This window comes from Boleophthalmus pectinirostris, unplaced genomic scaffold (assembly GCF_026225935.1).
Source record: "Boleophthalmus pectinirostris isolate CB_2022bp ecotype Guang Dong unplaced genomic scaffold, ASM2622593v1 HiC_scaffold_7, whole genome shotgun sequence".
NCBI lineage: Eukaryota > Metazoa > Chordata > Actinopteri > Gobiiformes > Gobiidae > Boleophthalmus > Boleophthalmus pectinirostris.
The window spans coordinates 3,981,492-4,008,912 of record NW_026571473.1 but is presented as its reverse complement, the minus strand read 5'-3'; the positions used below and the strand labels follow the sequence as shown (position 1 = coordinate 4,008,912).

Below are 27,421 nucleotides of genomic sequence, written 5' to 3'. Positions count from 1 at the left end.
CTTGGAAGAGCTGATCCTCATCCCAGCCGCTTCACACTCGGCTGCAAACCGCCCCAGTGCACATTGCAGGTCCTGGTTCGATGAAGCCAACAGGACAACATCGTCCGCAAACAGCAGAGATGAAATCCTGTGGTCCCCAAACCGGACCCCCTCCGGCCCCTGACTGCGCCTAGAAATTCTGTCCATAAATACAATGAACAGAACCGGTGACAAAGGGCAGCCCTGGCGGAGTCCAACATGCACCGGGAACAGGTCTGACTTACTGCCGGCAATGCGAACACAGCTCCTGCTCCGGTCATACAGGGACCGGACAGCCCTTAGCAAAGGGCCCCGGACCCCATACTCCCAGAGCACCCCCCACAGGGCACCACGAGGGACACGGTCGAATGCCTTCTCCAGATCCACAAAACACATGTGGACTGGTTGGGCAAACTCCCATGAACCCTCGAGCACCCTATGGAGAGTGTAGAGCTGGTCCAGTGTTCCACGGCCAGGACGAAAACCACACTGCTCCTCCTGAATCCGAGGTTCGACTATCGGCCGGATTCTCCTCTCCAGTACCCTGGCATAGACCTTACCGGGAAGGCTGAGAAGTGTGATCCCCCTATAGTTGGAACACACCCTCCGGTCCCCCTTCTTATACAGAGGGACCAACACCCCGGTTTGCCAGTCCAGAGGTACTGTCCCCGACTGCCACGCGATGTTGAAGAGGCGTGTCAGCCAAGACAGCCCCACAACATCCAGAGACTTAAGGTACTCAGGACGGATCTCGTCCACCCCCGGAGCCTTGCCACCAAGGAGCTTGCCAACCACCTCAGTGACTTCGGCCAGGGTGATGGATGAGTCCGCCTCCGAGTCCCCAGCCTCGGCCTCCTCCTCGGAAGACGTGACGGTGGGATTGAGGAGATCCTCAAAGTATTCCTTCCACCGCCGGACAACGTCCCCAGTCGAGGTCAACAGCTCTCCCCCCGCACTGTAAACAGTGTTGGTGAAGAACTGCTTCCCCCTCCTGAGGCGCCGGACGGTTTGCCAGAATCTCTTTGAGGCCGTCCGATAGTCCTTCTCCATGGCCTCCCCGAACTCCTCCCAGCTCCGAGTTTTTTGCCTCCGCGACCACACGGGCTGCAGCACGCTTGGCCCGCCGGTACCTGTCAGCTGCCTCAGGAGTCCCCCGAGCCAGCAAGGCCCGATAGGACTCCTTCTTCAGCTTGACAGCATCCCTTACTTCCGGTGTCCACCACCGGGTTCTGGGGTTGCCGCCGCGACAGGCACCACAGACCTTACGCCCACAGCTCCGAGCAGCTGCATTGACAATAGAGGCCGAGAATGAAGCCCACTCGGACTCCATATCTCCAGCCTCCCCCGGAATCCGGGAGAAGTCCTCCCGGAGGTGCGAGTTGAAGGTCCCCCTGACAGAGGGCTCCGCCAGACGTTCCCAACAGACCCTCACTACACGCTTGGGCCTGCCAGGTCTTTCCGGCTTCCTCCTCCGCCAGCGAACCCAACTCACGACCAGGTGGTGATCAGTTGACAGCTCAGCCCCTCTCTTCACCCGAGTGTCCAAGACACGCGGCCGGAGATCAGATGACACGACGACAAAGTCGATCATCGACCTCCGGCCTAGGGTGTCCTGGTGCCACGTGCACTTATGGACACCCTTGTGCTCGAACATGGTGTTTGTTATGGACAAACTGTGACTAGCACAGAAGTCCAATAACAAAACACCACTCGGGTTCAGATCGGGGAGGCCGTTCCTCCCAATCACCCCTCTCCAAGTGTCACTGTCGTTGCCCACGTGGGCGTTGAAGTCCCCAGGAGAACAACGGAGTCCCCGGTCGGTGCACTGTCTAGTACCCCTCCCAAGGACTCCAAGAAGGCCGGGTACTCTGCACTGCTGTTCGGCCCGTAGGCCGACACCACAGTGAGAGACCTGTCCCCGACCCGAAGGCGCAGGGACGCGACCCTCTCGTTCACCGGGGTGAACTCCAACACACAGCGACTGAGCTGTGGGGCAATGAGCAGGCCCACACTAGCCCGCCGCCGCTCCCCGCGGCCAACGCCAGAGAAATGGAGAGTCCAGCCCCTCTCAAGGAGTTGGGTTCCAGAGCCCAAACTGTGCGTGGAGGTGAGGCCGACTATATCTAGTCGGTAACGCTCAACCTCCCGCACAAGCTCAGGCTCCTTACCCCCCAGCGAGGTGACATTCCATGTCCCCAGAGCTAGTCTCCATGTCCGGAGATCCGGTCGCCGAGGCCCCCGCCGTCGACTGCTGCCCAGATCTCTCTGCACCGGCCCCATATGGATCCTCCTGCGGGTGGTGGGCCCACGTGAGGACGGCCCCACGTCGCTCCTTCGGGCTGAGCCCGGCCGAGCCCCGTGGGGGGAGGCTCGGCCACCAGGCGCTCGCTGGCGAGCACCCACCCCAGGCCTGGCTCCAGGGTGAGGCCCGGTGACGCCAATCCGGGCGACGTAACTGGCCTTGCTCGTACACTCATCATAGGGGCTTCTGAACCGTTCTTCGTCTGACCCGTCCCCCGGACCTGTTTGCCTTGGGTGACCCTACCAGGGGCATGAAGCCCCCGACAACATAGCTCCCGGGATCATTCGGGCACTCAAACCCCTCCACCACGATAAGGTGACGGTTCAAGGAGGGGAACATGTCAACAAGGTAAATACACTTGTCTTTAAAAAAAAGAAGTTAGAGAAACACAGAGTGGAATCTGAGTGAGGCCTTTCCTGTTGTGTTCACCTGGTGCCCCCCTGAGGCTGCTGTGGTGCTGCAGGACTCAGAGGAGAGACACTTTTGGCTCTTCCTCTCCTCAAACTGCCCTGACACAGATCTGCTGACCCTCCCTGACCAGTCCTCCTGTTAAACTGCTCTCAGACCTTTGACTGAAACACAAAGGACACTGAGATGCACAGTGGAAATGTTGCTGCAGCAAAACTTAAATTTTCTTCAGGATCAAAAATTATTATTATTATTATTATTATTATTTTATTTCTGTTTATTAAGAACATCATATTCACATTAGATGAGCCAGATGCACTGCTTTGAGTGTTTTCGCTTAAATGCTGGTTTTTAACACCTGTCCATAGACAAAACTATAAACTACATGCATAAAAACAGACAAGACACCTTAGTTATAGATAAGAAATATACAGCATTAATACATTTTCAGTGAGAGCATTTTTGGTTGGAAACATACAATAATTTTAATTTACTTTTAAATGTGTTGCTAACATAGATCAAAAATAGTGCAATATAGGCCCTTTAGAACTTATATCATATTATTGTTATTATCATATTTTTGTGTGTGTGTTGCAGTTGGTGGTTATACGGCGCTTATTTCCTTGGTGTATAGTAGCCATCGGCGCAGCCATGGCGTTAGTGGCGTCTTTGGTTTACTTCCGGACAACACGCTGAGAGCCTGGACCTCACAAGAATCACAACCACTCCTGCTTTCCTATACTAACAGGGATTCATTTTAAAGTGCTCCTATTACGCTGTTTTCTGATCTGTTATATAATGTTGTCTCCTTATCAAAAACATACCTGGAGTTTTACTTTTACCATCCGAAGTGTGTCCCAGTTCTTTATTTAAAAGATCTGGTCACACTACATTTAATTTTGAATCCCTATTGAATGGATGGTATAATTACCCCCCAAACATGCAGGCTGTTTAAAGGTTAAACTGTTACTATTTGTATTGGCTATTTTTGCATAGTTTGTATGTTATTATTATTCTTTATAATAGCTCGCTGTAAAAGCAGCCCTGGTTGAGCTGTTTTCAAATGGATGATTTGTGATTGTTTTATAGAATCATGCTGAATTAACTACACTTAGAGTCAAAATCGCACTGTTTACATCATGATCTTTGTCAAATAAAATGTGAATAATTTTGCATTGTATGAAGTTTATATTATCTTGAACAGAAATGAATAAAAATGTGTCATTTTACACATGTTCAAAGAATCCTGTTATTATTTTCGAAAACCATATCCAAATGCACAAATGTTAATATTATTCAGATGTATATATTAGAGATATTAGAGACATTAAAACTTATGGCTCATTGCCTTTTTAAAGGTGCACTGTAACTTGAAATGTTGAATGGGCTCGCCTTTCCTCAGATATGACTTGTAATTTGACCTAGTTGCCCTGTCAGGGTCCATAGAGACAGATAGAAGTTCTTCTTTGCAAAGCAACGACATCTCCATGGAGATGAGCAGGTAATGAACTCTTTACCAGTAAAGTTACATAGTGTGACTTTAACTGGCAAGAATCAAGTTGGTTCTTATGTAATGCCACCACTGTGTGGAGCTATTTTTACTGGATTAAATGATTTATTATATTATTATGAGCCTTTGTTCTTCCTCACACCAGAAGGACAGTCCTCTCACTGGACAAACAGTGGATGGGTCCAGAGACACAGATCAGTGGATCCAGACACTGTTGAGTTATTTTGTTTTTACAAAGTAAACATGGTTTAACTGTGTCCTCTGTTGCACATGTGGAATTATCAATGTGCTGCACATTCACACACTCACCACTAGATGGCAATAACGCCACATTAATCAATTACCGGTTTTACGACAGAAATATTTTATTAGCAACATAAATAATCTTAAATTTCCATCACGGTATAATTTTATGATGCATAAATTGTTGTATTATTAGCATGTAAAGAAAAGATTGGCCTTCTTTCTTTTTTTCTTACAAAAAGTCTGTGACGTAGTCCATAAACCCCGCCCCTAGCGGAATGCCCGGATTGAAGCTAGTCCTTTAGCATCACAGAGCTCGGAGCTGCTCACTATGGCAGCTGTTATCCTCAGCTTCCCCACGCTACAAGGCTTCAGAATATTTACACAGTGAGTGCAATCAAAGCCTTAACATATGCATTCTAATTTGTGAATAAGAACTCTGTTTTTCTGTCATGCAGACCGCTTTTAAACGACACCTGCATGTTAGCACCGTGCTAAGCTATCAATGTGAATGACAGTTTCAGCTCAGAATGGTCTTTATAAAATGTTTGGTTACATTAAATACATGTTTATATGAAGTGTGCATGTGTTTATGTTTATTTAGTGCTTTGAAATGTACGATTATAGAAGCTAATACTGACTTGAGCTGTGCAAGGTTAAGTAAAGGTAGCATATCTCCCTAATTATTTATTATTATAACTACTTACTACTTTAACTATGCATCATTTTAAGTCATTTTGCCACACACATTAATGCTACAGATCCTGCAGTGAATTTTCCTGTATAATGATAACTTTACGTTCTAAATGAGCAGATTTGTGCAGTTGTTGTTGCCTTAGCCCCTCTGTCCTTCATAAACATGGCAGGCTGACATGTAAACTGTGTGACTCTCTTCAGGAAACTGTCATGGACCAAAAGAGGCGTCAGGCTGGCTTCAGGTGAGATCTCTTCACCTAAACTCACAGCTCTATGGATACATTCATACGTGCACAGCAACCACCTGAAAACTGAGACTAAACTGGGACTAAATCTCAAACTAATCTTGGACCAGGACCAATCCAAGTCAACATTGTGGTTGGGTATCATTAACAAGTTTCCAAGACAACACCTACCTCGATACATAGGCCACGATATGATACGCATCTCAATACAGTGAGCTTTCGATTCCATTCGATTCAGTATATTTCAGATCGATTCAATACGGTTCAATAAAAAAATGGCATGGCTGTGATACTAAATGTGATACTTCTTGTGCAAAGTTGATATGAAACACAAACATTTTAATCATCAAAACAGTGGAAATGTCAAATGTGTAGCATAAAAAGTTTTCTTTCTCTAAAAAAAACTATAAAACTGTAACATCAAGACTAAAATGATTTCAAGCCAGGACCAAGTGAGAACGCACCCTTTTTATCCTGCAAAAATTGATCTGTGAAAGTGGTAGTATTCAAATGATTAAGATGGTATATTTATTATAATATTATTATTATATATATTTATTAATTATTATTTTGAACTTTCACAATTATGAAGGTGCAGCATGTAACTTTGCAGTTTGGGATCTGTCACCTGCTTGTTTCTATGGATATGTCATTGCTCTGCCTGGAATGTTCCACAGTGTGACATTAAACAGCTCTACTTTACATTTATTCAATTACAGGGGATTATTTCATATCATATTATATCATATAATTTTTACACAGTTTTTTTCTTATGACCTCTTGTATATAGCTGAGATTTTATATTTTATTAATTGTTTTTAATTTTATTTTGACTTGTACGTTTACATTAACATAATGATGTCTTATTTGACACCTGTCTCTTGCTACCCTTTTTGCTACTTATTTAGAATTTATTATTACCTCTTATGTATTTTCTCTTTATTGTATTATATTGTGATGTGTGAGCTACTGTGTCCAAATATTTTCCCTTGTAGATCAATAAAATTTGTCTAAGTCTAAGGTATTGTCAGAACAGGCATTCTGACTGTGAGTGGGGTCGCCTCTCCACAGATCTGACCTGTGGCTTGGTCTCCATGAAGATAGAAAGGTTTAATGCCATATTGTGAAAAATTCCAAGTTACAAGAAAAGTTACACAGTGTACCGTCAAATATGGATTATGCTACTTTTCAGGTGGGAGGTGGGTTACCATGGACAAATCATTGCTTTTTCTTTAATGTTCCAGTGTAGAGTATTACAAACTACCATTTATTCAATCCCAGGTTTTTAATTTTATTTCATCTTTCCACTGATCTGACCTGTAACTTGGTCTGTTGGTGTCATCTGCTTGTTTCCATGGCAAAGTGGAACATTTCAGGCAGCAATAACATCTTCATGCAGACAAGCAGGTGGCAGACCCTCCACTAGAAAAGTGACATAGTGTTACATGTGTTTTTAAGTAGATGTAGTCATGTTCCACATACTTAATTAAATGAATTTGAGAAATAATTACTAAAATAAGACAAAAAATGCTTAGGTAAATATGTTCAAGTAATTCAAAATTCTCTATGTGAAAGTGGGTGCATTGCGTAACCTGCTTGTTTCTATGGATATGTCATTGCTCTTAGAATGTTCCACAGTATGACATTAAACAGCTCTACATTACATTTGTTATGGAGAAAAGCATTTGATGGACCCTCCACCAGAAAAGTTACACAATGTATTTTTAATAATACAAATAAATAAAATCATAATAATAATACATGTACTGGCATTTCCCAACAATTAGTTTATTTAAAATGAGGCTAAATAAATACACTGTGGTTAAAATGTTCTTAAAGGTGCATTGTGTCACTTTTCTGGTCTCTGGTCTCCATGGAGGTGTTATTGCTTTGTCTGGAATGTTTCACAGTATGGCATTAAACATTTCTATCTTCATGGAGACCAAACCAGACCAAGTTACATGTCAGATCTGTCGAAAGGCGACCCCGCTCACAGTCAGAATGCCTGTTTTTATATGTATTTTTGAGCTATAAAATCACTTGTAATTTAATAGATGTGAGGTAGAGCTGTTTAATGTCATACTGTGGAACATTTCAGGCAGAACAATGACATCTGACTCTTTATGTACTTTTCCATTGTGTTTTTTCTTTGTGTTTTACAGGTGTGGCGAGGATAGAGAAGGTCCTGATCGCAAACAGAGGAGAGATCGCGTGTCGTGTGATGAGAACAGCTAAAAAGATGGGCGTCCGCTCTGTGGCAGTTTATAGCGACGCAGACAGACACTCCATGCACGTTGCCATGGTGAGGAGGACTGAGCATTTAAAGTGGCTGTAGAGGATTTTTTTCCCCCATATATTTGAGCACACTTCGTCTTGCGCCAGTACAGATATATTGTATAAGCCGCTCTTGAGGTCAAAATGAAAACGTTGTATTTAGGGATGGGCATGATTAATCGATTAATCGATAATTGATTATTAAGAATTTCATCGATTACGTTAATTTTAATCGACAAATCGAATGTAGGTTGTTGTGCGTAGCGTGACCAAACAGGTGTGTACATGTGTCTCTGCACTCAGAAGGAGCGAGCAAACACAAACAGTCGGTCAGTCTGCAGCGTACCGAAGCACAAATGTGTATTTAACGATGACTTATACAAGAAATTCCACGCTTTCCGTTGCGTTCGGGACAAGTGTGAGGCCATGTACACAGTGTATAAAGCAGGAACATATGTTTCGGTGTCCAGTGGGAAAAAGCTTTGCCAGGTGAGAGTCGCGCAATGTCGATGACGAGTCCCCACCCCCCTCCCCCGTACGGTGTCCTGGTTTTGACAAGCGCAAATCTGGTCACACTAACCTGTATTCCACTGAATCATGTCTTTTAATCCTACAGAAATTGACCGCATCAGCGACACAAAAGCTGTAGTTTTATCTTCGCTGAGTTTATGCAAATTAGCGATGTGGTTTTAAGTTTCGTTTCTGTGAGAGTTCCGCAAAACTGAATTAAACAGAATATAATCTAAAACGGATTGATGTGGCTCTAGAGTCGTTACGGTTTATATGTCATAAAGTTGAATTTATTTATGCAGATTAGTAGAGCAGATAGTAATAATAATGATGATCATTTTAATATAAAAACGTTAATGATTAATCGATAATCGATCGTTAATTCTTCCGACGATCGATTAAGAAAATTTCATCGAATGCCCATCCCTAGTTGTATTCTCTTTGTATCTAATTATAAAGTGTCTGAGAATCAGGAAGTGCATGGTTAACATGTTAGTTGTTGTTAGCTCTACTGTGAGGCCATATCTTGTCTCTAAAAGTTGTGAAAAGCACTTATGAACTTGGTGCGGTGAATAAAGATGCTCAAAATGCATAAGGAGGAATAACTTTGAACCACTGCAAACTGTTTCAAATGAACTAGTTCTGTTTTTTGTGTTTTAAAGAAGGTAAAAGTCAGGTACTGCGCCTTTGAAACAGGTTAATGACTGAAGGTATTTGACAGACATTATGATGTTTTGTAATTTTAGGCAGATGAAGCGTATCACATTGGACCTGCGGCGTCTCAGCAGAGTTATCTTTCCATGGAGAAGGTTTTGGAGGTCGCCAAGAAGTCTGGGTCACATGTGAGTACTCCTTTAACATGTACCAAAACGCAAACCCTTCAACCGATGACTATAGCCAATAAAGATATACCCACAGCTCAGGTAAGTCAAAGTTTTAGGTGTGACTGTTGACCAATCTTTGACATTTTCAAAACACTGTAAAAACAGTGCGACTAAATTTGGTGAGCGAAACAACATCCTAAAAAAGCTTGCTGGTTCCACATGGACATGCTCAAGGGAGGTGCTCCTCGCAACCTACAAATCCATCGGTGCCAGTGCTCGATTACGCAGCACCTGTCTGGACTCCAAACTTGTCCCACATTAACTGGGGGCACCTCCAAATTAAACAAAATGCTGCCCTTAGGACAATAACAGATTGTCTACACATGACCCCGACTGACCATCTCCACCATGAAATGGATGTTATGAAAGTAAGAGACCATAACTCCTCCTAAGACTGCAGACTCCAGAGCTGAATACTTCCATCTCCCACTCCTCGGACAGAAACCACAACATCAGAGAGACATTGAGCACCCTGTTCAGAGAGCAGGTCAAAGAAATCATAGGCATTGACAACACCAACATCAATGAGGACAGTTACAGAAGTGGGGTTCACCTTATACGCCTACATATGGCAGCACAAGCCGCTTCAGCCTGTACCCCTCTGTCTGGACTCAACACCCAGGTGATCCTGTCCCAAAAGTGACACTGTAGAACTGCAGCTGCCCAGAGACACCAGGTGCACTCTGGGTCAGCTGTGCTCAGGATACAGTTGACTCTTGAACTCATACCTCAGTCGGATTGACATGAACAATCACTAACACTTGTCCAGAGTGTGACCAAACACCTCATACAACACAGCACCTGTTCACCTGCCCTGCAAAGCGAACACCAGCCGGTCTCCATGTGGGATCTGCATGGACAGACCCCATAGGAGCTGCAGAATTCCTGGGACTAAATTAGAAGACGGTGATGAAAGATTGTGTGGTTACAACAAGAACAACACTTCAATGCAAATGCAAAGTTGATTTTCTAGAATATCTTGTGAGATTTTCAACGTAGCGGTATTCAGTTTCATTCATCAATATTTAATGGTAACATGTCTCTTGATTTAAAACTTAACTTTGTTCACCACTTAATCTTGGATGGCATTACCTGTCTTTACGTTTTAAGGATGCAATCTAAATGTAATGCAAAAAGTGCTATCTTGTGAATAAATAAACAGTGCTTGAATGATATAGTTAAAATTCAGAACTTTTAAAATATCTTTTAAATCAAATAATAAGGTATAATTTTAATTATCTCTGAAGTCTTGGTGATTTTTACTTCTATTACTCCCTAACTGAGCAGTGCGTTACAACATTAACCATGCCCAAATTCTAGTATTGACAATCAAACGGTAAATCGGAATTGTAGTAGTAGTAGTTTTATTTTGAATCAAAATTAAAGTTAATTTTAACTTGGTACGTTGCATTGATTATCTTGCTGTGTTTCTTTATAGGCAGTGCACCCTGGATATGGTTTCCTCTCAGAGAACACAGAGTTTGCAGAAGCGTGTAAAGAAGCAGGCATCATCTTCATTGGACCTCCATCTTCTGCCATCAGAGACATGGGCATTAAAAGGTATGTGAGCATGGATTTGAATTAGTTTGGGTTAAAGCTCCACTGAGGTAGCCTGATTCATCAGCAGGTTTCACTTCATTTCACTTCGTAGAAACCTTCTGACCTCGCAGTGTTGGAATTTGTTCGCTCGACAGTAGGCGGGTACTCTTTTTGTCATTTAACCAATCACTGCTATTTGGTAGTCACGTATGTCACATTAAGCTTTTCCCAAATCCCATTTTCTTTATTCCGGCTTTAAATCCTCGATCTCGGGAAACGTTGACAACAGTGAATATATGGTTCTGACATATTCGCTGGAGAGAAATGAAATTGAGAGGAGGCACTAGGAGGCGCCAGCGTGGCTACCACCGAGGAACATTTCAGCCAATGAATAAACCAAAATAAAACCAAACAAATTATTTACTTCATTAGTGCTCAAAAATACTTTACAAAAACATGAGTGGGCTTGCATCTCCAGACACCTGACTAACTTGGCTTATCTCCATGGAGATGTTATTGCTTTACCTAGGATGTTCCGAAATACAGCTTTTTTTTTTTTTATATTAGGGCATACGTATCTTATTTGAAAAAGCAAATAATTGGGATCTATTTCTTTTCAAAAGTTGGCTCCTTGAGCTGTAGTTGAGCCGTTAACAGTTCCATTTTATAAACTTGTCTGATTTTTGATATCCACTAGTGATCATTTTCCTTGCAGTCATCAGAAGAAGATGCAGCAGAAAGCACTGATCATGAGAGAGACCATCAGGGAATATATCAAGCAGAAATATCTTTGGGTCCCTCAGCAGCCAATATATTTTGTAGAACATCTTTAACATTAATCCAGAAACTTTTTATATTGGGACAGTCCCAAAATATGTGAGTCTGGTGGCCCACAAGTCCACACTTTCTCCAACATTTATCACTAACACTACATTTTGAAATAAAAGTTTTGAGCGGGGTTCTAAAATATCTTAATCTGACCTTCCAGTCAAACTCCTTCCAAATCTGACTTCCTACCCCTTTATGACAGTCAGAACAAACACTCTCCCAGGTATCATCATCCAAAGTCACATTCATTTCCATTTCCCATTGTTGTTTTATATGATTTGTATTATCAAACATGTCCATTAACAAATTTTGGTAAATCTTGCTCACTTGCTTTTTCAATACGCCAGAGTTTTCAAGTAGATCACTAAAATATTTCTCAATATTTGTCGGGTCTCTTCTGATATAATCCCAGTCCTTACTGAAATGTAGCTTTAACTCGTGTATTTCCACAAAGACAAGCAGATGATGTGCTGCCAGAAATGTTACTAGCTTTAAAACTGTGGGATGCCTAAAGAAAGTTATTTTCCACTTGATTCTCCACAGACCTCACTAATTTGGCTTGTCTCCACGGAGATGTTATTGGTACCTAGAAGTATGTCTTAAACGCTTGTATCTCCATGGAGACCAGCCACTGATGTGCCTGCCATCAGAAATGTTACGCAGTTGTGCACCAAATCACTTAAAACAGCTATTTTTCTCTTCTTCCTCAGCACATCCAAGCACATCATGTCGGCTGCCGGGGTGCCAATCATCGGTGGTTACCATGGAGACGACCAATCAAACGAGAGGCTGCAGGCAGAGGCGGCTCAGATCGGATATCCTGTAATGATCAAAGCTGTGAGAGGAGGAGGCGGGAAGGTGAGGAGGGATATGTCAGTGAGTGCGTATACATGCACATCACATGCACAGTATTCTGGTTATTAGCCACATCCCAGTTATGTCAGTATTTGGGTTACTGCGTTTACATGCACACTGAGAAACCGGATACTCATATTCGTGTATACATGATCAAATGGAGTGTCCCGGTTTCTTGACATAATCTTACAAATGTGCAAGTGAAAAAATTAACTTAAATCAATTTCATAAACCAGGAAAAATACAAACCATGAGCTCCTTTAGTGCAGAAGCTCGGGAGGTTTAACCAGCGGTGAGGAGCTGTGAGATCTCCCACAATCCACTGTGCAGATCAAACCCAACAGATTCTTCATAAAAATCGTCTGCATAAATAAACTCAACTTTACAACACATAAACCATAACCACTGTAGAGCCACATCAGCCCGTTTAATAATATAATTCAGCTTTGATCACATTTGTTTACGTTTTACAGAAACAAAACTTAAGACCGCATGGCTAATTAGCATAAACTGTTAGCGGTGATAAAAACAGCTGCTCCTTGTGCCGCTGATGCGATCAGCTTCTTTCGGCCTAAATGACATGACAGTGGATTATGTTTTTTCTTTTTGTGACAGAAGAGGTGCTGATGATGGTGAGTCTGTTCTGTGCATATATCGTATAGGAGATAGTTCATGTTTTAGCTTTTCAGCGATCACACGAGTGCATACGAGTGCAGACTGTACATGTGCAGGTTTAGTGCAGCTCTTAATTTTACAGTCATTTCACTCGTGTGGTCACTTTATTTATGTTGGTCAATGTATTTATGTCGCTACTGTTGTGGTGAAAAGACTGGAAAGTGTCTTTTGGACGCATGCACACTAGGGATGCGCATTTGATGAAATTTTCTTAATCGATCGTCGGAAGAATTAACGATCGATTATCGATTAATCATTAACGTTTTTATATTAAAATGATCATCATTATTATTACTATCTGCACTACTAATCTGCATAAATAAATTCAACTTTATGACATATAAACCGTAACGACTCTAGAGCCACATCAGCCCGTTTGACATTATAATGTGTTTAATTCAGTTTTGTGCAACTCTCACAGAAACTAAACTTAAAACCACATCGCTAATTTGCATAAACTAAGCGAAGATAAAACTACAGCTCTTGTGTCGCTGATGCGGTCAATTTCTGTCGGATTAAAAGACATGACTCAGTGGAATACAGGTTAGTGTGACCAGATTTGCGTTTGTCAAAACCAGGACACTGTATGGGGGGTGGGAGGTTGGGACTCGTCATCGACATTGTGCGACTCTCACCTGGTAAAACTTTTTCCCACTGGACACCGAAACATATGTGCTGCTTTGTTCACTGTGCACATGGACTCCCACTTGTCCCGAACGCAACAGAAAGCGTGGAATTTCTTGTACAAATCATCGTTAAATACACATTTGTGCTTCGGCACGCTGCAGGCTGACCTACTGTTTGTGTTTGCTCGCTCCTTCTGAGTGCAGAGAGACACATGTACGGACCCCTGTTTGGTCACGCTACGCACAGCAACCTACATTCGGTTTGTTGATTAAAATTAACGTAATCGATGAAATTCTTAATGATCAATTATCGATTAATCGATTAATCATGCCCATCCCTAATGCACACTCAACTTTGTTGCAGTAACCGGGATACTGCGTTTACATGCTACAGTATCCTGGTTACTATCGGAATATACCAGCTACAGTAACCCGCTTTCTACTTCTCTTAAATACTGAGTGCAGAAACGGTCGCTGTCTATGTGGTTAACCTGAAGTGGCATCGATGATAAAATAAGTTCTGATGCTAAATGAACATTAGTGAGTGGGATACGGCTTAATGACCCATATATGTTAAAGTAGGTGAGTTGTGTAAATGACGAGAAGAAATATCTCAAACTTCAGTAACCTGACATCCACTCATACTTGATCAACACACCTAGCCCCGCCCCCCGAGAGACTCTGAAATCTGCTAAAATTGTACAAGACACTGACATGACACAGACAGGACAGAGACTCTTTCTGCAGGAGACATGTGCAGTAGAGCGTGAAGTGATGTCTGATAATCCCTCTATAGATTTTTATGGGTAAGGCCTTCAGGGGCGGTGCAGACAGGTGGGAAAGATGATGCTCTGAGGAAGATGCTAATTTGATTGTGTTTGAATAGATATGTTGCACTTCATGCACACACCCTCATTGAAAACACACAAAGAAATGCAGGTGATGCAGCTTTTAAGTTAACAGCAATTGATGTGGCTGTGGAAGAAGGAAACAGAGCTGCTGCACATGAGCTCGACATCAGTGAATTGATGGTGAGATGTTGGCACTGGCAGCGTGAAGAACTAACTCAAAGCTGAAAGACGACAAAAGCTTTCACAGGCAATAAAAGCAGATAGCCCCAACTTGAAAACATTCTTGAAGACGTAGACACCTGCGGCTTATAGACAAGTGCGGCTTATATATGTACAATTTTTTTATTTATTTATTTTTTATTTTGTTGAAGCGGCTTATATTCAGGTGGACTCAATAGTCCAGAAATTACGGTAATTAGAAAAACAGGCTTTCTGACTGAGCGGAGTCGCCTCTCCACAGATCTGACCTGTAATTTGCTCTGGTTTGATCTTCATGAAGATAGAAAGGTTTAATGCCATACTGTGAAACATTCCAGACAAAGCAATAACATCTCCATGGAGAAGAGCATTTGATGGACCCTCCAACACAAAAGTTACACATGCAATGAATGCAGCTTTAAAGGTCATGTACCTGATTTTTTTTCCCCTGTATTTGAACAAAAATGTCCCCAGTACATATACAACTGTGTACTGTCTGCATCTATTTTGAAAGCATTTTATTGTCCGATAATCAGGAAATGCACAGTTAGCATGCAAGTTGTTCTTATAAACTCATCATGGACAATAATTGGGATACCCTGATCTCATACGGTAAATGAGGAATAACTTTGGACCACTGCAAACTAGTTCTGTTTTTCACGTTTTTAAGATAGAAAAAATGAGGTACAGCGCCTTTAAGTGAAATGTTCCATGATTTATTTCTTACTTCTAAACATATTTTTGTCTGTGTACAGGGGATGCGTATTGCCCGGTCGGAAAAGGATTTCTTGGAGCAGTTAGAATCTGCGAGACGAGAAGCCAGGAAGTCTTTCAATGATGACGTAATGCTGGTGGAGAAGTTTGTAGAAGATCCCAGGTACTTTACCTAATTTACTAAGCTCCATCTAATTTACTCTGTCGCCTCTGTTTTAGCTTTAGACACTGCTCACTCTTTTTTTTTTTTTTAGCTGATATAGTGTCTTTTGTAGCCAACATCAGATTTTTGCTGATGTCAATCTGCATTTTTTTTTTTATTAAGGAAAGCTGAGATATAGCTACCAATATCACAATCAATCAAATTCAGTTTCTTTAATACAAAATCAGGACTGGGTAATATGACAGAAAATAAATGAATGGTAAATAATAATAATACAAAATAAAAATATAAATAAATACATAAATGACGTTTTCCCCCTCCCTTTGGTTGCTTGATTTTATATTAATGTAATACTCTGTGTAATATATATAATACACAAAACAGTACAATTTATTTATCCAAAGTCTGAGCTCTGCTTCAAACCACACAATTTTACTGACTGAGAATATATTCAATCAGTTCAATTAAAATGTGATATATAACTTCCACTACATGACATCACAAGGTGGAACAGAGCATTTTCAGCTTTGGAGATCCCTAGATATAATGGCAGTTTTGTGTGTGTGTGTGTTTTTGTTGAGTGTATAGTCTTGCAGCCACCAACCATTTTAGCTTTACTGCTTTATTCTTCAGTTACCATATTGTCTGGACTATAAGTCACTCCGGAGTATAAATCACACCAGCCAAAAAATGCATAATGAAGAAGAAAAAACATGTCGCACTTTTTGAAATTTATTTTAGAAAATCAGAGACCAGGAACCAACATTTAATCTTGAAAGTGGAGTTCTAGTAAAAACAACAGAACAGAGAACAACAGATTGTTAACGTCACATGTGAACAGTTCTTCAGATAACTATAACACAAACAACAGAAACATAACAGAAACATAAAAAACAGAACAGAACAAGTTTACCAAACTCTCCATCTTACTCCATATCACTAAATCCATTCAATTCTTCATCTTCTGTGTCACTTCTGAACAACTCTACGACCTCCAGAGGTAAACGGAGCGCCATTTCCTCTTCTGTGTCGCTGTCGTCAGACTCGGCATCAGTTCCAGTTAGAATTATTCAGGCCTCTCTGAATCCCGACAGGATGGTTTTGGTTGTCACTGAATTCACTTAAATGTAAAATTTTCAGTGTTACAGAAGTAATGGTGCGATTGACTGACACACAGGAGACATGTGCAGTAGAGTGAAGTGACAGTGGTACAGGAGGAACAGGACCAGCAGATACTGACACACAAGACTAGAGCCTCTCACCTCTGTCACTGTGAACATTTTAATTAATATATAAGTCGCACTGGAGTATAAGTCACAGGAAACACCCAAACCATGAAAAAAAGTGAAACTTATAGCCCAAAAAATATGGTAGTTTGGAGTTTCCACACATTTTGAAGTGCATCAGAGATGACAAACTGGGAATGTCATATCTGGATTATTTTCTAGAATTTTGTTGATTAAAAAAGTGAGGTATTTTGTCCATCTCTTGCCTTAATCCCTGCACTTCATCCTCTTTCCTGTTGCAGACATGTGGAGGTGCAGGTGTTTGGGGACATGCACGGTAACGCAGTGTATCTGTTTGAACGAGACTGCAGCGTTCAGAGACGACACCAGAAAATCATAGAGGAAGCTCCTGGGGTAAGTATTTATTTTATGCAAGATAAGATCAAGGTGGAACGGTTTATTTTTTACTGAAGTGTTTGTGTTTGTTTTTGATTTTCAGCCTGGCATCAGCGCTGAGGTCCGGAGGAGACTCGGAGAAGCAGCTGTTCGAGCAGCAAAAGCTGTGGACTACGTGGGAGCAGGTGAGAAGGAAATAACATCTTTATTTACATGACAGACTCAGAGATTTAAAGGAGCTCCTGCTGTGGGTGCCGCCATCCTCATTCAGGTTTTATTATGTTGCATGGAGCTACCAATCTCACAGCAAATAAATTCTACACGGACCAAAAAACTGTTTTAAAGCCTACAGAGAATCAGTGCAGTGTGACTTGTTGGTGCACATGAACACTGAACATTTTACACAAGTCAATCTACTTCTCCTTACAACTTCTTGTAGTGTGTAGCTGAGATGTATTTGTATTACTATATTTCATTTTTTTACTTTTATTTTTTACTTGTATTTCATTGTTTCATTCATATTGTTTTATAAGAGAATATAACAAAACAAACTGGTATACAGAGCGAATGGTCAGTTGTCATTTAAATAAACAGTCAACTTTTCTCAGCAATCCTCACATTGATTTTTTATTCTGACTTGTACATATACATTTAAATAATTTTGCCTTATTTTAAACCAGTCTCTTGCTATTGCTACTCATTTTGAATTTATTATATATTTGCTCTTTATGATCATATTATATTGATGTGTGAGCGACTGTGTCCAAATAATTTCCCTTGTGGAACAGTAATGTTAGTTTGTGTCTATGTCTATGCCACACCAAAGAGCCAAAACATAAATATAGCAAAAATAACAAGTTGCTGGTCAAATAAGGTATAATTACATAAATGTTTGCGTTCTAGTAGAAATTAAATATAGAAATATAGCAGTAATAATAATGCATCAGTTTTATATACTGTAGTGCTTTTCTCAGATACTTTACATGTCGTTATTCATTCACTCCACACTCAGTGGTGTGAGCTACTGTTGTAGCCACAGCTGCCCTAGGGCAGACTGACAGAAGCGGGGCTGTGCCATCACCACCACCACTCCTGCACACACCATTTTTATACTAGGTAATGTGGACGAAGTGTCTTGCCTAAGGACACAATAACAGTTTTTGCAACTGGCGCCCCCCTGTGGCTCCTGATTTTCCCAGCGTTCTCCCATCCAAGTACTAACCAGGTGCGGCCCTGATGAGCTTCTGAGATCTGACAAGATCAGGCTTTGACAAGATGGTTTGGTCACATAAAAATCTCTTATCTCAGGTCAAATGAACATTGACCATTTGACACAGATGTGCCTACTTTATATCTTTATATCATATGTTAGTGGTGTTAATGGAATTACCTTTAATTTCAATGGAGAATTTGAGAAAAGTTTCACCAGTATATTAGACATTCATGTTAGATATTAGACATTGGATATTCATATTAGACATTACATTGTCTTATATTATATTAGATATTGAAGTCTGAACTTCAGTCTGTTTTGGTTTATGGAAGTCATTCTTAACCTGAGGGCTGCCCGTCAATATAATATAAGATGTTTAATATTACAGTGGATTAGGCCCTAGGTTACTTTGTACAGTAAAAGCTTGGACTTGAGGACAAAAGATCTATTCCCCTGTTTGTTAGACTACAAAATAAAACAAAACAAAAAATGAATACATACATAAAAAGAATAGAACATTTAAGTAAGAGTTTGTTTACTTTTATACTTAAGTATATTTTAACATTGTCGACTAAAATGTCATCCCTGTGTATCAGAATGTAACACATTCATATGTGTGTATGTCCCCTGTCTCTGTGCAGGGACAGTGGAGTTCATCATGGATGCTCAGCACAACTTTTACTTCATGGAGATGAACACTCGGCTGCAGGTGGAGCACCCTGTGTCAGAGATGATCACAGGGACCGACCTGGTGGAGTGGCAGCTCCGGGTGAGGACCAGGCACTACAACAGCAGGTTTTCAGGAATATAGAGGCTATGCACAAGTCAATAGTGCATTTGGAATAACTGTAGTGAGGGACAAAAGCTGTTTGATGCAGGACACTCGTGAGTGGCAACATCAAGTGATCAAAACATCAAATGAACAAAATTCGAGTAGCTACAATCTGTTATAATAAATATAAAAATTATTAGAAAAGGGAACACAAATGAAGAAGAAGCAATTTATTATATTAATTTCTTACATATGGTACTGTATATTTCATAAACTGGTGGAATGCAGCCCAAAACATGCACAACAGTTCAAATCCTCCAGCCCAGGCAGGCCTGACCAAGACTCGCTTTAGATCTTGAGATGAGTCTCTGAGCTCCTGACAGGTTTAGCCCAGAGACACCGAAGGATGGGTCAAATGCAGAGGATGCATTTGTTTTCAAGGACAATAAAGTGTGTACTTTAACCTCTGTGTAGCATGTGTTCAATTAGAGGAAATAATGCACACATTCATATTGGCTGTCACAGGGTTAACACTCATTTTACTTCATCATATCAGCTCACAAATGCTCCTATTTTAATGATGATACCATTTTCAGAATTAGTGAAATCTCAAGCTCCCCAGTCTTTGCCCCTGTCTGCTCCTGTCTGCCCCTGTCTGCCCCTGTCTGCTCCTGTCTGCTCCTCAGTCGTCTGAGGGGAGAGGGGACATCCAAGGACACAGGCTGATGTCTCCTCCTGTGGTCTGTAGGTGGCGGCAGGCGAGCGTCTCCCTCTGCTTCAGGATGACATCATCTTAAAGGGACACTCGTTTGAGGCCAGGATCTACGCTGAAGACCCCAACAACGACTTCCTGCCAGGAGCCGGCCCCCTGCTGCACCTGTCGACACCTGCCGCGGACCAGAGCACACGCATCGAGACAGGGGTCAGAGAAGGTACGAGGCACACAGGATAAAGCTCAAGTGTAATATTCTATCCATGGGCTTCGGAATGAAGAAAAATTTATTCAGTTTCCATAGCAACTAACAATTCAAAACTATCTATATCTATAATATCTTTTGAATAGTCAACAGTTCTCAAAATGGCACCATATAATAGTCTGGTTCGACTTTATTGATTGAGTAAATTTATGACCATTTAGTATTTAAAAAGAATAGAAGAATAACCAAAATGTATTCTTTTTGAACTTTAAGTCATGTTATAATATTCTTACCTCAGACCTGGAGTTGTGTTTGTTTCATTCACACTCATTTGACTGACTCTTTATTATTAGTCTGTTTATATCTGTTTATATATATAAGCTCAAAACGCTCCATTCCATCTTGTGATGTCATGAAGTGGTAGTTTCCAAGTGAACAGCTCCTTTTACCTTTAGTTCAGGAGAGATTGGAATTTCCAGGGATGAAATCATTCAAGTGATTCTAGTGAAGTTTAAATATGCAATAGAACATTTCCTGTATTACCACATGACATCACAAGGTGGTCCATAAGGATAACACAGATTTTAGTATTTGATATAATAAATCTCTTCCTTTCTTTTTCTTTCTTTTGATTTCACAGGAGATGAAGTGTCTGCTCACTATGACCCCATGATCGCTAAACTGGTGGTTTGGGGAGAGGACCGATCAGCCGCTCTGAAGAAACTCAGATACTGTTTAAGACAATACAACGTAAGAGAAACAACATAAGTCTGAAATCTACAAAGAGAAATCTGTATGATTTTAAATCTGTATCATTCTGAGGCTACTGGGTTTATTCTGAACTGCATTATGTGCCTAATGGACACATTTAAGAGGGCAAATAAGAAGGGGAAACAATTATAACGTGGGTAAAAGCTCTAAAAAGATATGTTTGCATTATATGTCACATTTAAATCACAATATATTCAAAATATGCAGTAAAATTTGACATGTGACAGTTAGTATTAATACTTGATTGATTACTTCTATTTGTTCCTCTATTTCCAGATTGTGGGCCTAAACACAAACATAGACTTTTTGCTGAGTCTCTCGTCTCACCCAGAGTTTGAGGCGGGAAACGTGAGCACCAGCTTCATCCCCCAGCACTACGCCGACCTGTTCCCCACTCCGAGAGCTCCATCTGGGGACACTCTGTGTCAGGCTGCCCTGGGCCTGGTCCTGCAGGAGCAGAGTGGAACTCACACATTCACACAGCAGTCTAATGGTAACAGGTTCAAATAACACTGTGGCACATCATCACTAAAGTTAAAACCATACTCTGGAACATTCTCCATGGACATAGATACATCTTATGCTACACAGTTGCTATATGAGTGCTCTTCTTTCCAGACCCATTCTCTCCGTTCGGCTCCAGCAGCGGCTTCAGACTGAACCTGGAGCTGAGCAGAAACATGAGTCTGCAGCTCGGAGATAAGAGTGAGTCCACTCGGGTTTAAAACAGGTTTAAAACAGGTTGAACACAGGTTTGCTGTCAGGACAGGGGCTTTGTGGGTGTATGGCTTTTGTTTTGGGCGAATAGCTGTGAACATCAGAGTACATGATGCCCCAGTGCAGTGGTCAAGTGGCCAGCACTCAGGCCTGTCTGTACAGTTTTCATGTATGTGTCTGTATTTGTATTTGGTCCTAATAGTCTGAATAATGAAGTATTGACTGTGTCAGATTCGTGTGAGTTGATGGACAGGTGCATGTGGTCTTCAGATAAACCCACAGTGGTACAGTGGTCTGTACAGGTTCAGTGACGGATCCTTGGCTCTCCTCTGTTTTGTTTGAATAATGAATGACCTCTCCCCTCCTCCTCTTCTGCTTTAACGACCTTCTGTAAATTATGCAGTTTTCTTTTAAATGTCAAATCAAGGCCAAAATGTGCTCCATCTGCTGCTGCTGTCACTGCTCCACCTGCTCGGTTTAGAATGCTCACTCCTCTGTGTGTGTAACCTGTGAGAGGCTCTAAACTTGTGTCTCTGCAGAGGTGGAGGTGGTGGTCACCTACAATAAGGACGGGAGCTACACCATGCAGGTGAGAGAAATCGCTTATGTAAAGGCAAAAGCAGCTATTTAGACTTTTTAACCTTGTTAGAAACTTTTGTGACCAAATAGGTTTACAAAGAAAGCATTACATTTGGTGCATTTCTGGGGAGCTTCATCATTTGTGCTACTTTTCTGGAGAGTCCGTCACCTATCTGTCTTCATGGAGATGTTATTGTTTTGTCTAGAATGTTCTACAGAAGAGATTAAACCTAAATCCATCTCAAGGGAGACAACTATAGGCTACATTACAGGTCAGATCTGTGAAGAGGCAACCCTTTTCACAGAGAGAATTATTGTATTTTTGAGCAATAAAAACACCCAAAATTAATAAATGGTACATAGATGTGTTTAATGTCATACCCTGGAACATTCCAGGCATAACAATAACATCTCCACGGAGACAGCAGGTGATGGACTCTGCACTAGAAAAGTTACACAGTGCACCTTTTAAGTGTTGATTTTGCATCATGTGTGTCTTTTAAAGCGGAACTAAACACTTAATACAGTTTTTTGCTACTAAATTGTGTTTAGTGTTTAGTAGTATTGTTCCAAGTAATTTTTTATTTTTGGCGATTTCAGTGCAAACTGTAGATAAATGTGCAGCTTTGTGTTCAAAAACAATCCACAACTGATGTGGTTGTGGGTGGAGGTGCAACTTAGTGCAACTTAAAATTGGCTTCTCTCTGTTAATTATGAAAATAGAAATGCTGCTAATTAGTCAACACGTGAACATTCCACTCATAATTTTATTCAGAACGTAATAGAAATGTCTATAAAAATGTAACAAATGCCCAATAACTAAAAAGTAGAAGAAACTTAACTTAAACTTTTATTGTCCAAGCACACGCTGTTTATTTGAATGAATGCTTCAAAAAGCCATCATTTTACTGATGAATGAACATCAATCTGGGACAAGGACATATCAGTGTTTCTCACAGACCAAAGAGCATCAGCCCCCTTCCCCCCATCAGTCCTGGTTCAGTCCTGGTTTAGTCGCAGGTTCAGTCCTGTTTTAATCCTGGGTTCAGTCCTGGGTTCCAGTCCTAGTTTAGTCCTAGTTTAGTCCAAGTTCAGCTCTGGTTTCAATCCTAGTTCAGTCCTGTTTTCAGTCCTGTTTTTAGTCCTGGTTTAGTCCTGGTTTAGTCCTGGTTTAGTCCTGGTTTAGTCCTGGATTAGTCCTGGATTAGTCCTGGGTTAGCCCAGGTTCCAGTCCTGGTTCCAGTCAGTCTGGGTTCAAAACACAACATTTAGTATCATGGGCCTACAAAGTAAAATCTTACCTATGAAATGTTCTGCTTTGCTCTTTCTTCTTGTTATTCCGCTCATTCGCTCGCTTGTTTGTTTGCGGCGCGAAAGTCCGGCATCTTCTCTCGCTGATACTATGAAAAGCTGATGGCGGCGGTGGTATTAACACACGTCAAGAGGCTGAATGCGAGATCTACCGTTCTATATCTATGGTCAAAACATCTGCCATATTTCAGTGTTGATTTTCCTATTGTGTTGTTTTTCCTGTCCTCAGATTGGTGGAGAGCTGTACCATGTGAGCGGGGAGGTGGAGTCAGAGGGCGGAGCGTCGTTTCTTCACTGCTCAGTGAACGGAGTCAAGTCCCGCCCCAAAATCGTCATCCTCAACAACACCGTGCATCTGTTCTCCATGGTAATACGATCACCACTACAAGAATATTACTATAATTTAAGCAGGGTTTTTTTCAGTCTTAATAACAGAATTATTTCATTTTACACAGTTTGCAATGGTCCATAGTCCCAACTTTCAGATGACATAATAATACTAACAAAACATAAGCATGCTATCAACTAATTTGGTGTTCAGACATTAAACCGTTTTATAATTAGACCCGATTTAATCCAAGTTTAGTTGTTGCTTACCGTATTTTTCGGACTATAAGTCGCGCTTTTTTCATGGTTTGGGTGTTTCCTGCGACTTATACTCCAATGCAACTTGTATATTAAAATTTTCAGACTGACAGCCGCGAGAGGCTCTAGTCTTGTGTGTCAGTATCTAGTACTACTATTACCCCTGTACCACTGTCACTTCACTCTACTGCGCGTGCCTAGAAAAAGCCGCTGTCTTGACGCAAATAGTGAAATATTCAGCCGAAAACGGTAATTGAGCAGCAGAAAGAAAGTTTGGAGTGAGTGAGAAACTTGTGATTGACTGGCGGAAAGCGGGGATGGAGAACACTTCATCCACAGCTTCATGGCACCTGGGTGGGTGTGCCATGTAACTTTCCTGGAAGTCACTGGATGGATGGACAAAGCCTGGACTTCAGTGACACCGAAACCATCCTGTCGGGATTCAGAAAGACCAGAATAATTGTAACTGGAACTGATGCTGAGTCTGATGACAGCGACACAGAAGAGGAAGTGGTGTTCCATTTACATCATGGATCTATCTCCGGAAGTTTCACAGAAGTGACACAGAGGATGAAGAATTCAATGGATTTAGTGATTTGGAGTGAGATCGGTAAACTTGTTCTGTTGTTTATGCTATAATTATCTGAATAACTGTTCATATGTTACGTTAACATATTAACGCCTTCAGCCTGTTGTTCTCTGTTCTATTGTTATTACTAGAACTTGCCTTTCAAGATGAAATGTCAGTTCCTAGTCTCTGATTTTATAAAATACATTGTAAACCGCGCTTCCTCCTGTGAACCTCTAAACCAGAACTAACACCAAGACTAAAACCAGGACTAATCCAGGACTAAACCAGAACTTAAACCAGAACTAAAACCAGGACTAAACCAGGTCTAAACCAGGTCTAAACCAGGACTAAACCAGGACTAAACCAGAACTAAAACCAGAACTAAAACCAGGTCTAAACCAGGTCTAAACCAGGACTAAACCAGAACTAAAACCAGGTCTAAACCAGGACTAAACCAGGACTAAACCAGGTCTAAACCAGGTCTAAACCAGGACTAACACCAGGACTAACACCAGGACTAACACCAGGACTAACACCAGGACTAAACCAGGTCTAAACCAGGACTAAACCAGAACTAACACCAGGACTAAAACCAGGATTAATCCATTCCAGGACTAAACTAGGACTAAAGTAGGTCTAAACCAGGTCTAAACCAGGACTAAAAACAGTGATCTCATATATAAAGCATTTCTCTATCAATAATATTTTTAATCTGGTTAAGGAAAGACTGGACTTTTTATTGTCTTTAAGTAGACAAAAGTTATTATGTTCAGATTTCCTCGTCTTTGCTACTTTACAACAAACAGTTTCTTATTCATGGAGACTTGGGCTCAACAGCCAATTTGGAGAGATTTGTTAAACAATAAATGACTTTATAAAGTCACTTTTTAAAATCTATAATCAGTCTTTTGATCTGCCACAATAATGTAATAATGAATTTAAATGAAAATACCTCAAATTGAAGGCTTTTCTCAGCAATTTTTAGGTGAGATTAAAATGAGATTAATTAGATTAATTAATTACAGATCATAATTAATTAATCTCTCAATTTTTTTAATCGCATGACAGCACTAGTGGAAATATTGAAATATTGATATATATTTTATCATTTAATGTGATGGTGCAGTATCGATATCGTGGGCTGCTGTATCAATATATCGCCAAAAGTGTTTTTTGGTTTATTTTACAAAATTATTTTGTTACAGTTACAATTTTGTTGCTTGTTCAGAGGAACGAAATTCTTGCTTGTTCAGAGGAACGAAATTTTCACTGTTTTAAAAATTGCTGTTTTTCATAATAATTTTGCAAAAGAAGTATTTTATCAAATACTTTTAGTATCACAGCCATGATTTAGCTTTTTATTGAACTGTATCGAATTGATTTGAAATATATTGTACTGAATTGAAATCTCACTGTATTGAGAGATGTATTGTATCATGGCCTATGTATCGAGGTATGTATCGTATCGGCAACTTCTCAATGCTACCCAGCCCTCGTCAAGAACTGCTTTTACAATCCAAGTCCACTGTGCGCTGTCTGCATCTAATTATAAAGTGTTTTTATCATCCATGAACCAGGACGTGCCCCAGAGCCAGACTCAAACTCTGGACTGATGAGGCTTTCTCTGTCGCTGGCCCCAGACTCTGGAACAAACTGCCCGTTGATTTGTGCACCATCACAGACTTTGGCCTATTTAAATCCAGGCTCAAACTAATTTATTCAGACTCAGGCTTTTAACACTTGGTAATGAAGTGACACTCTGAACAATTTGATTTATTTCATTGTTTCATATTTAGAATGATTTTATGTTCTATTGATTTTATTGGAAAGCACTTTGGTCACCTTGAGTGTTCTAAAGGCCTCTATAAATAAAGTTTGATTGAGGAAGGCATACTAGTTGTAATTACAAAACTCCACTCTGGTGTCTGAAAGTCGAGAAAAGCGCTTCTAAACTCATCAAGGTGAATAATTAGGATGCTCAGAATGTATAAGGTCAGTGAGGAAGAACTTTGGACACTGCAACCTGTTTAAAATGAACGAGTTGTGTTTTTTTCACATCACAAGACTGTAAAAATCAGCTATAGCACCTTTTAAAATTGCCTAAAAATACACAATCCAACTACAAGATTGTAACTTTTCTGGTAGAGGTTCCGTCAAATGCTTTCCATCTTGCACACCTTATTGCTTTTTCTGGAATGTTTGACAGTATGGCATTAAACGTTTCTATCAGACCAAGTTACAGGTCAGATCTGTGGAGAGGCGACCCCGCCACAGTCAAAATGTCTGTTTTTCCTAGGTATTTTTGAGCTATAAAACCACCTGTAAAAAAAAAAGTAAAGTTCAGCTGTTTAATGTCATACTTGCCCCGTTTACATGAGAGCTTTAATTCCGATAAAAAAATATTTATTTCTGAATAAAAATTAATTCCACTTTAAAAAGAACATGTAAACACTTAATTCCTAATGATTAATCGGAATTAGTGGGTGGTTTATTCCGATTTTAAAGAGGAATTAATTTATTCCGCGATCATGTAAGCGTTTATTCCGCTTAAAAAATAATTCCGGTCGTTCAGTGAATGTGTGTTGGATCGCACTTCTGACGCGATGACGCACTGTAATATGGTGAAAAAAGTTTGTATCATGTTTGGGTCTCCGAATCTCTGTTTCCCGTTGCCTATGTAATTGCGAAAGGTGCTGAGGTTCTCCGTTAACACCTGAGCCATCCTCATCCCAAGTTCTCTTGATGAACTCATAAAACATGTGGCTTAGAGCTTTACACAACTCACCGCACATCAGCCCGGAGAAGAAGAAGCTCTGAGTCCGCG

General features: G+C 40.9%; 1 protein-coding gene across 1 annotated transcript in view; it reads left to right on the top strand.

Moving 5' to 3' along the window:
* Nucleotides 1–4,760: 4,760 nt before the first annotated feature.
* mccc1 (methylcrotonyl-CoA carboxylase subunit) overlaps nucleotides 4,761–27,421 on the top strand; it is a 29,372-nt gene continuing 6,711 nt past the window's right edge. Inside the window, exons 1-16 of the mRNA XM_020925175.2 lie at nucleotides 4,761–4,868; nucleotides 5,379–5,419; nucleotides 7,585–7,724; nucleotides 8,953–9,048; nucleotides 10,529–10,650; nucleotides 12,168–12,315; nucleotides 15,418–15,539; nucleotides 17,068–17,179; nucleotides 17,265–17,346; nucleotides 19,016–19,143; nucleotides 19,895–20,078; nucleotides 20,704–20,813; nucleotides 21,111–21,327; nucleotides 21,453–21,539; nucleotides 22,091–22,140; nucleotides 23,671–23,808. Coding sequence (XP_020780834.1) covers nucleotides 4,813–4,868; nucleotides 5,379–5,419; nucleotides 7,585–7,724; nucleotides 8,953–9,048; nucleotides 10,529–10,650; nucleotides 12,168–12,315; nucleotides 15,418–15,539; nucleotides 17,068–17,179; nucleotides 17,265–17,346; nucleotides 19,016–19,143; nucleotides 19,895–20,078; nucleotides 20,704–20,813; nucleotides 21,111–21,327; nucleotides 21,453–21,539; nucleotides 22,091–22,140; nucleotides 23,671–23,808 — 1,833 coding nt within the window. The 5' untranslated portion in view covers nucleotides 4,761–4,812. The remainder of the gene's footprint in view (nucleotides 4,869–5,378; nucleotides 5,420–7,584; nucleotides 7,725–8,952; nucleotides 9,049–10,528; nucleotides 10,651–12,167; nucleotides 12,316–15,417; nucleotides 15,540–17,067; nucleotides 17,180–17,264; nucleotides 17,347–19,015; nucleotides 19,144–19,894; nucleotides 20,079–20,703; nucleotides 20,814–21,110; nucleotides 21,328–21,452; nucleotides 21,540–22,090; nucleotides 22,141–23,670; nucleotides 23,809–27,421) is intronic.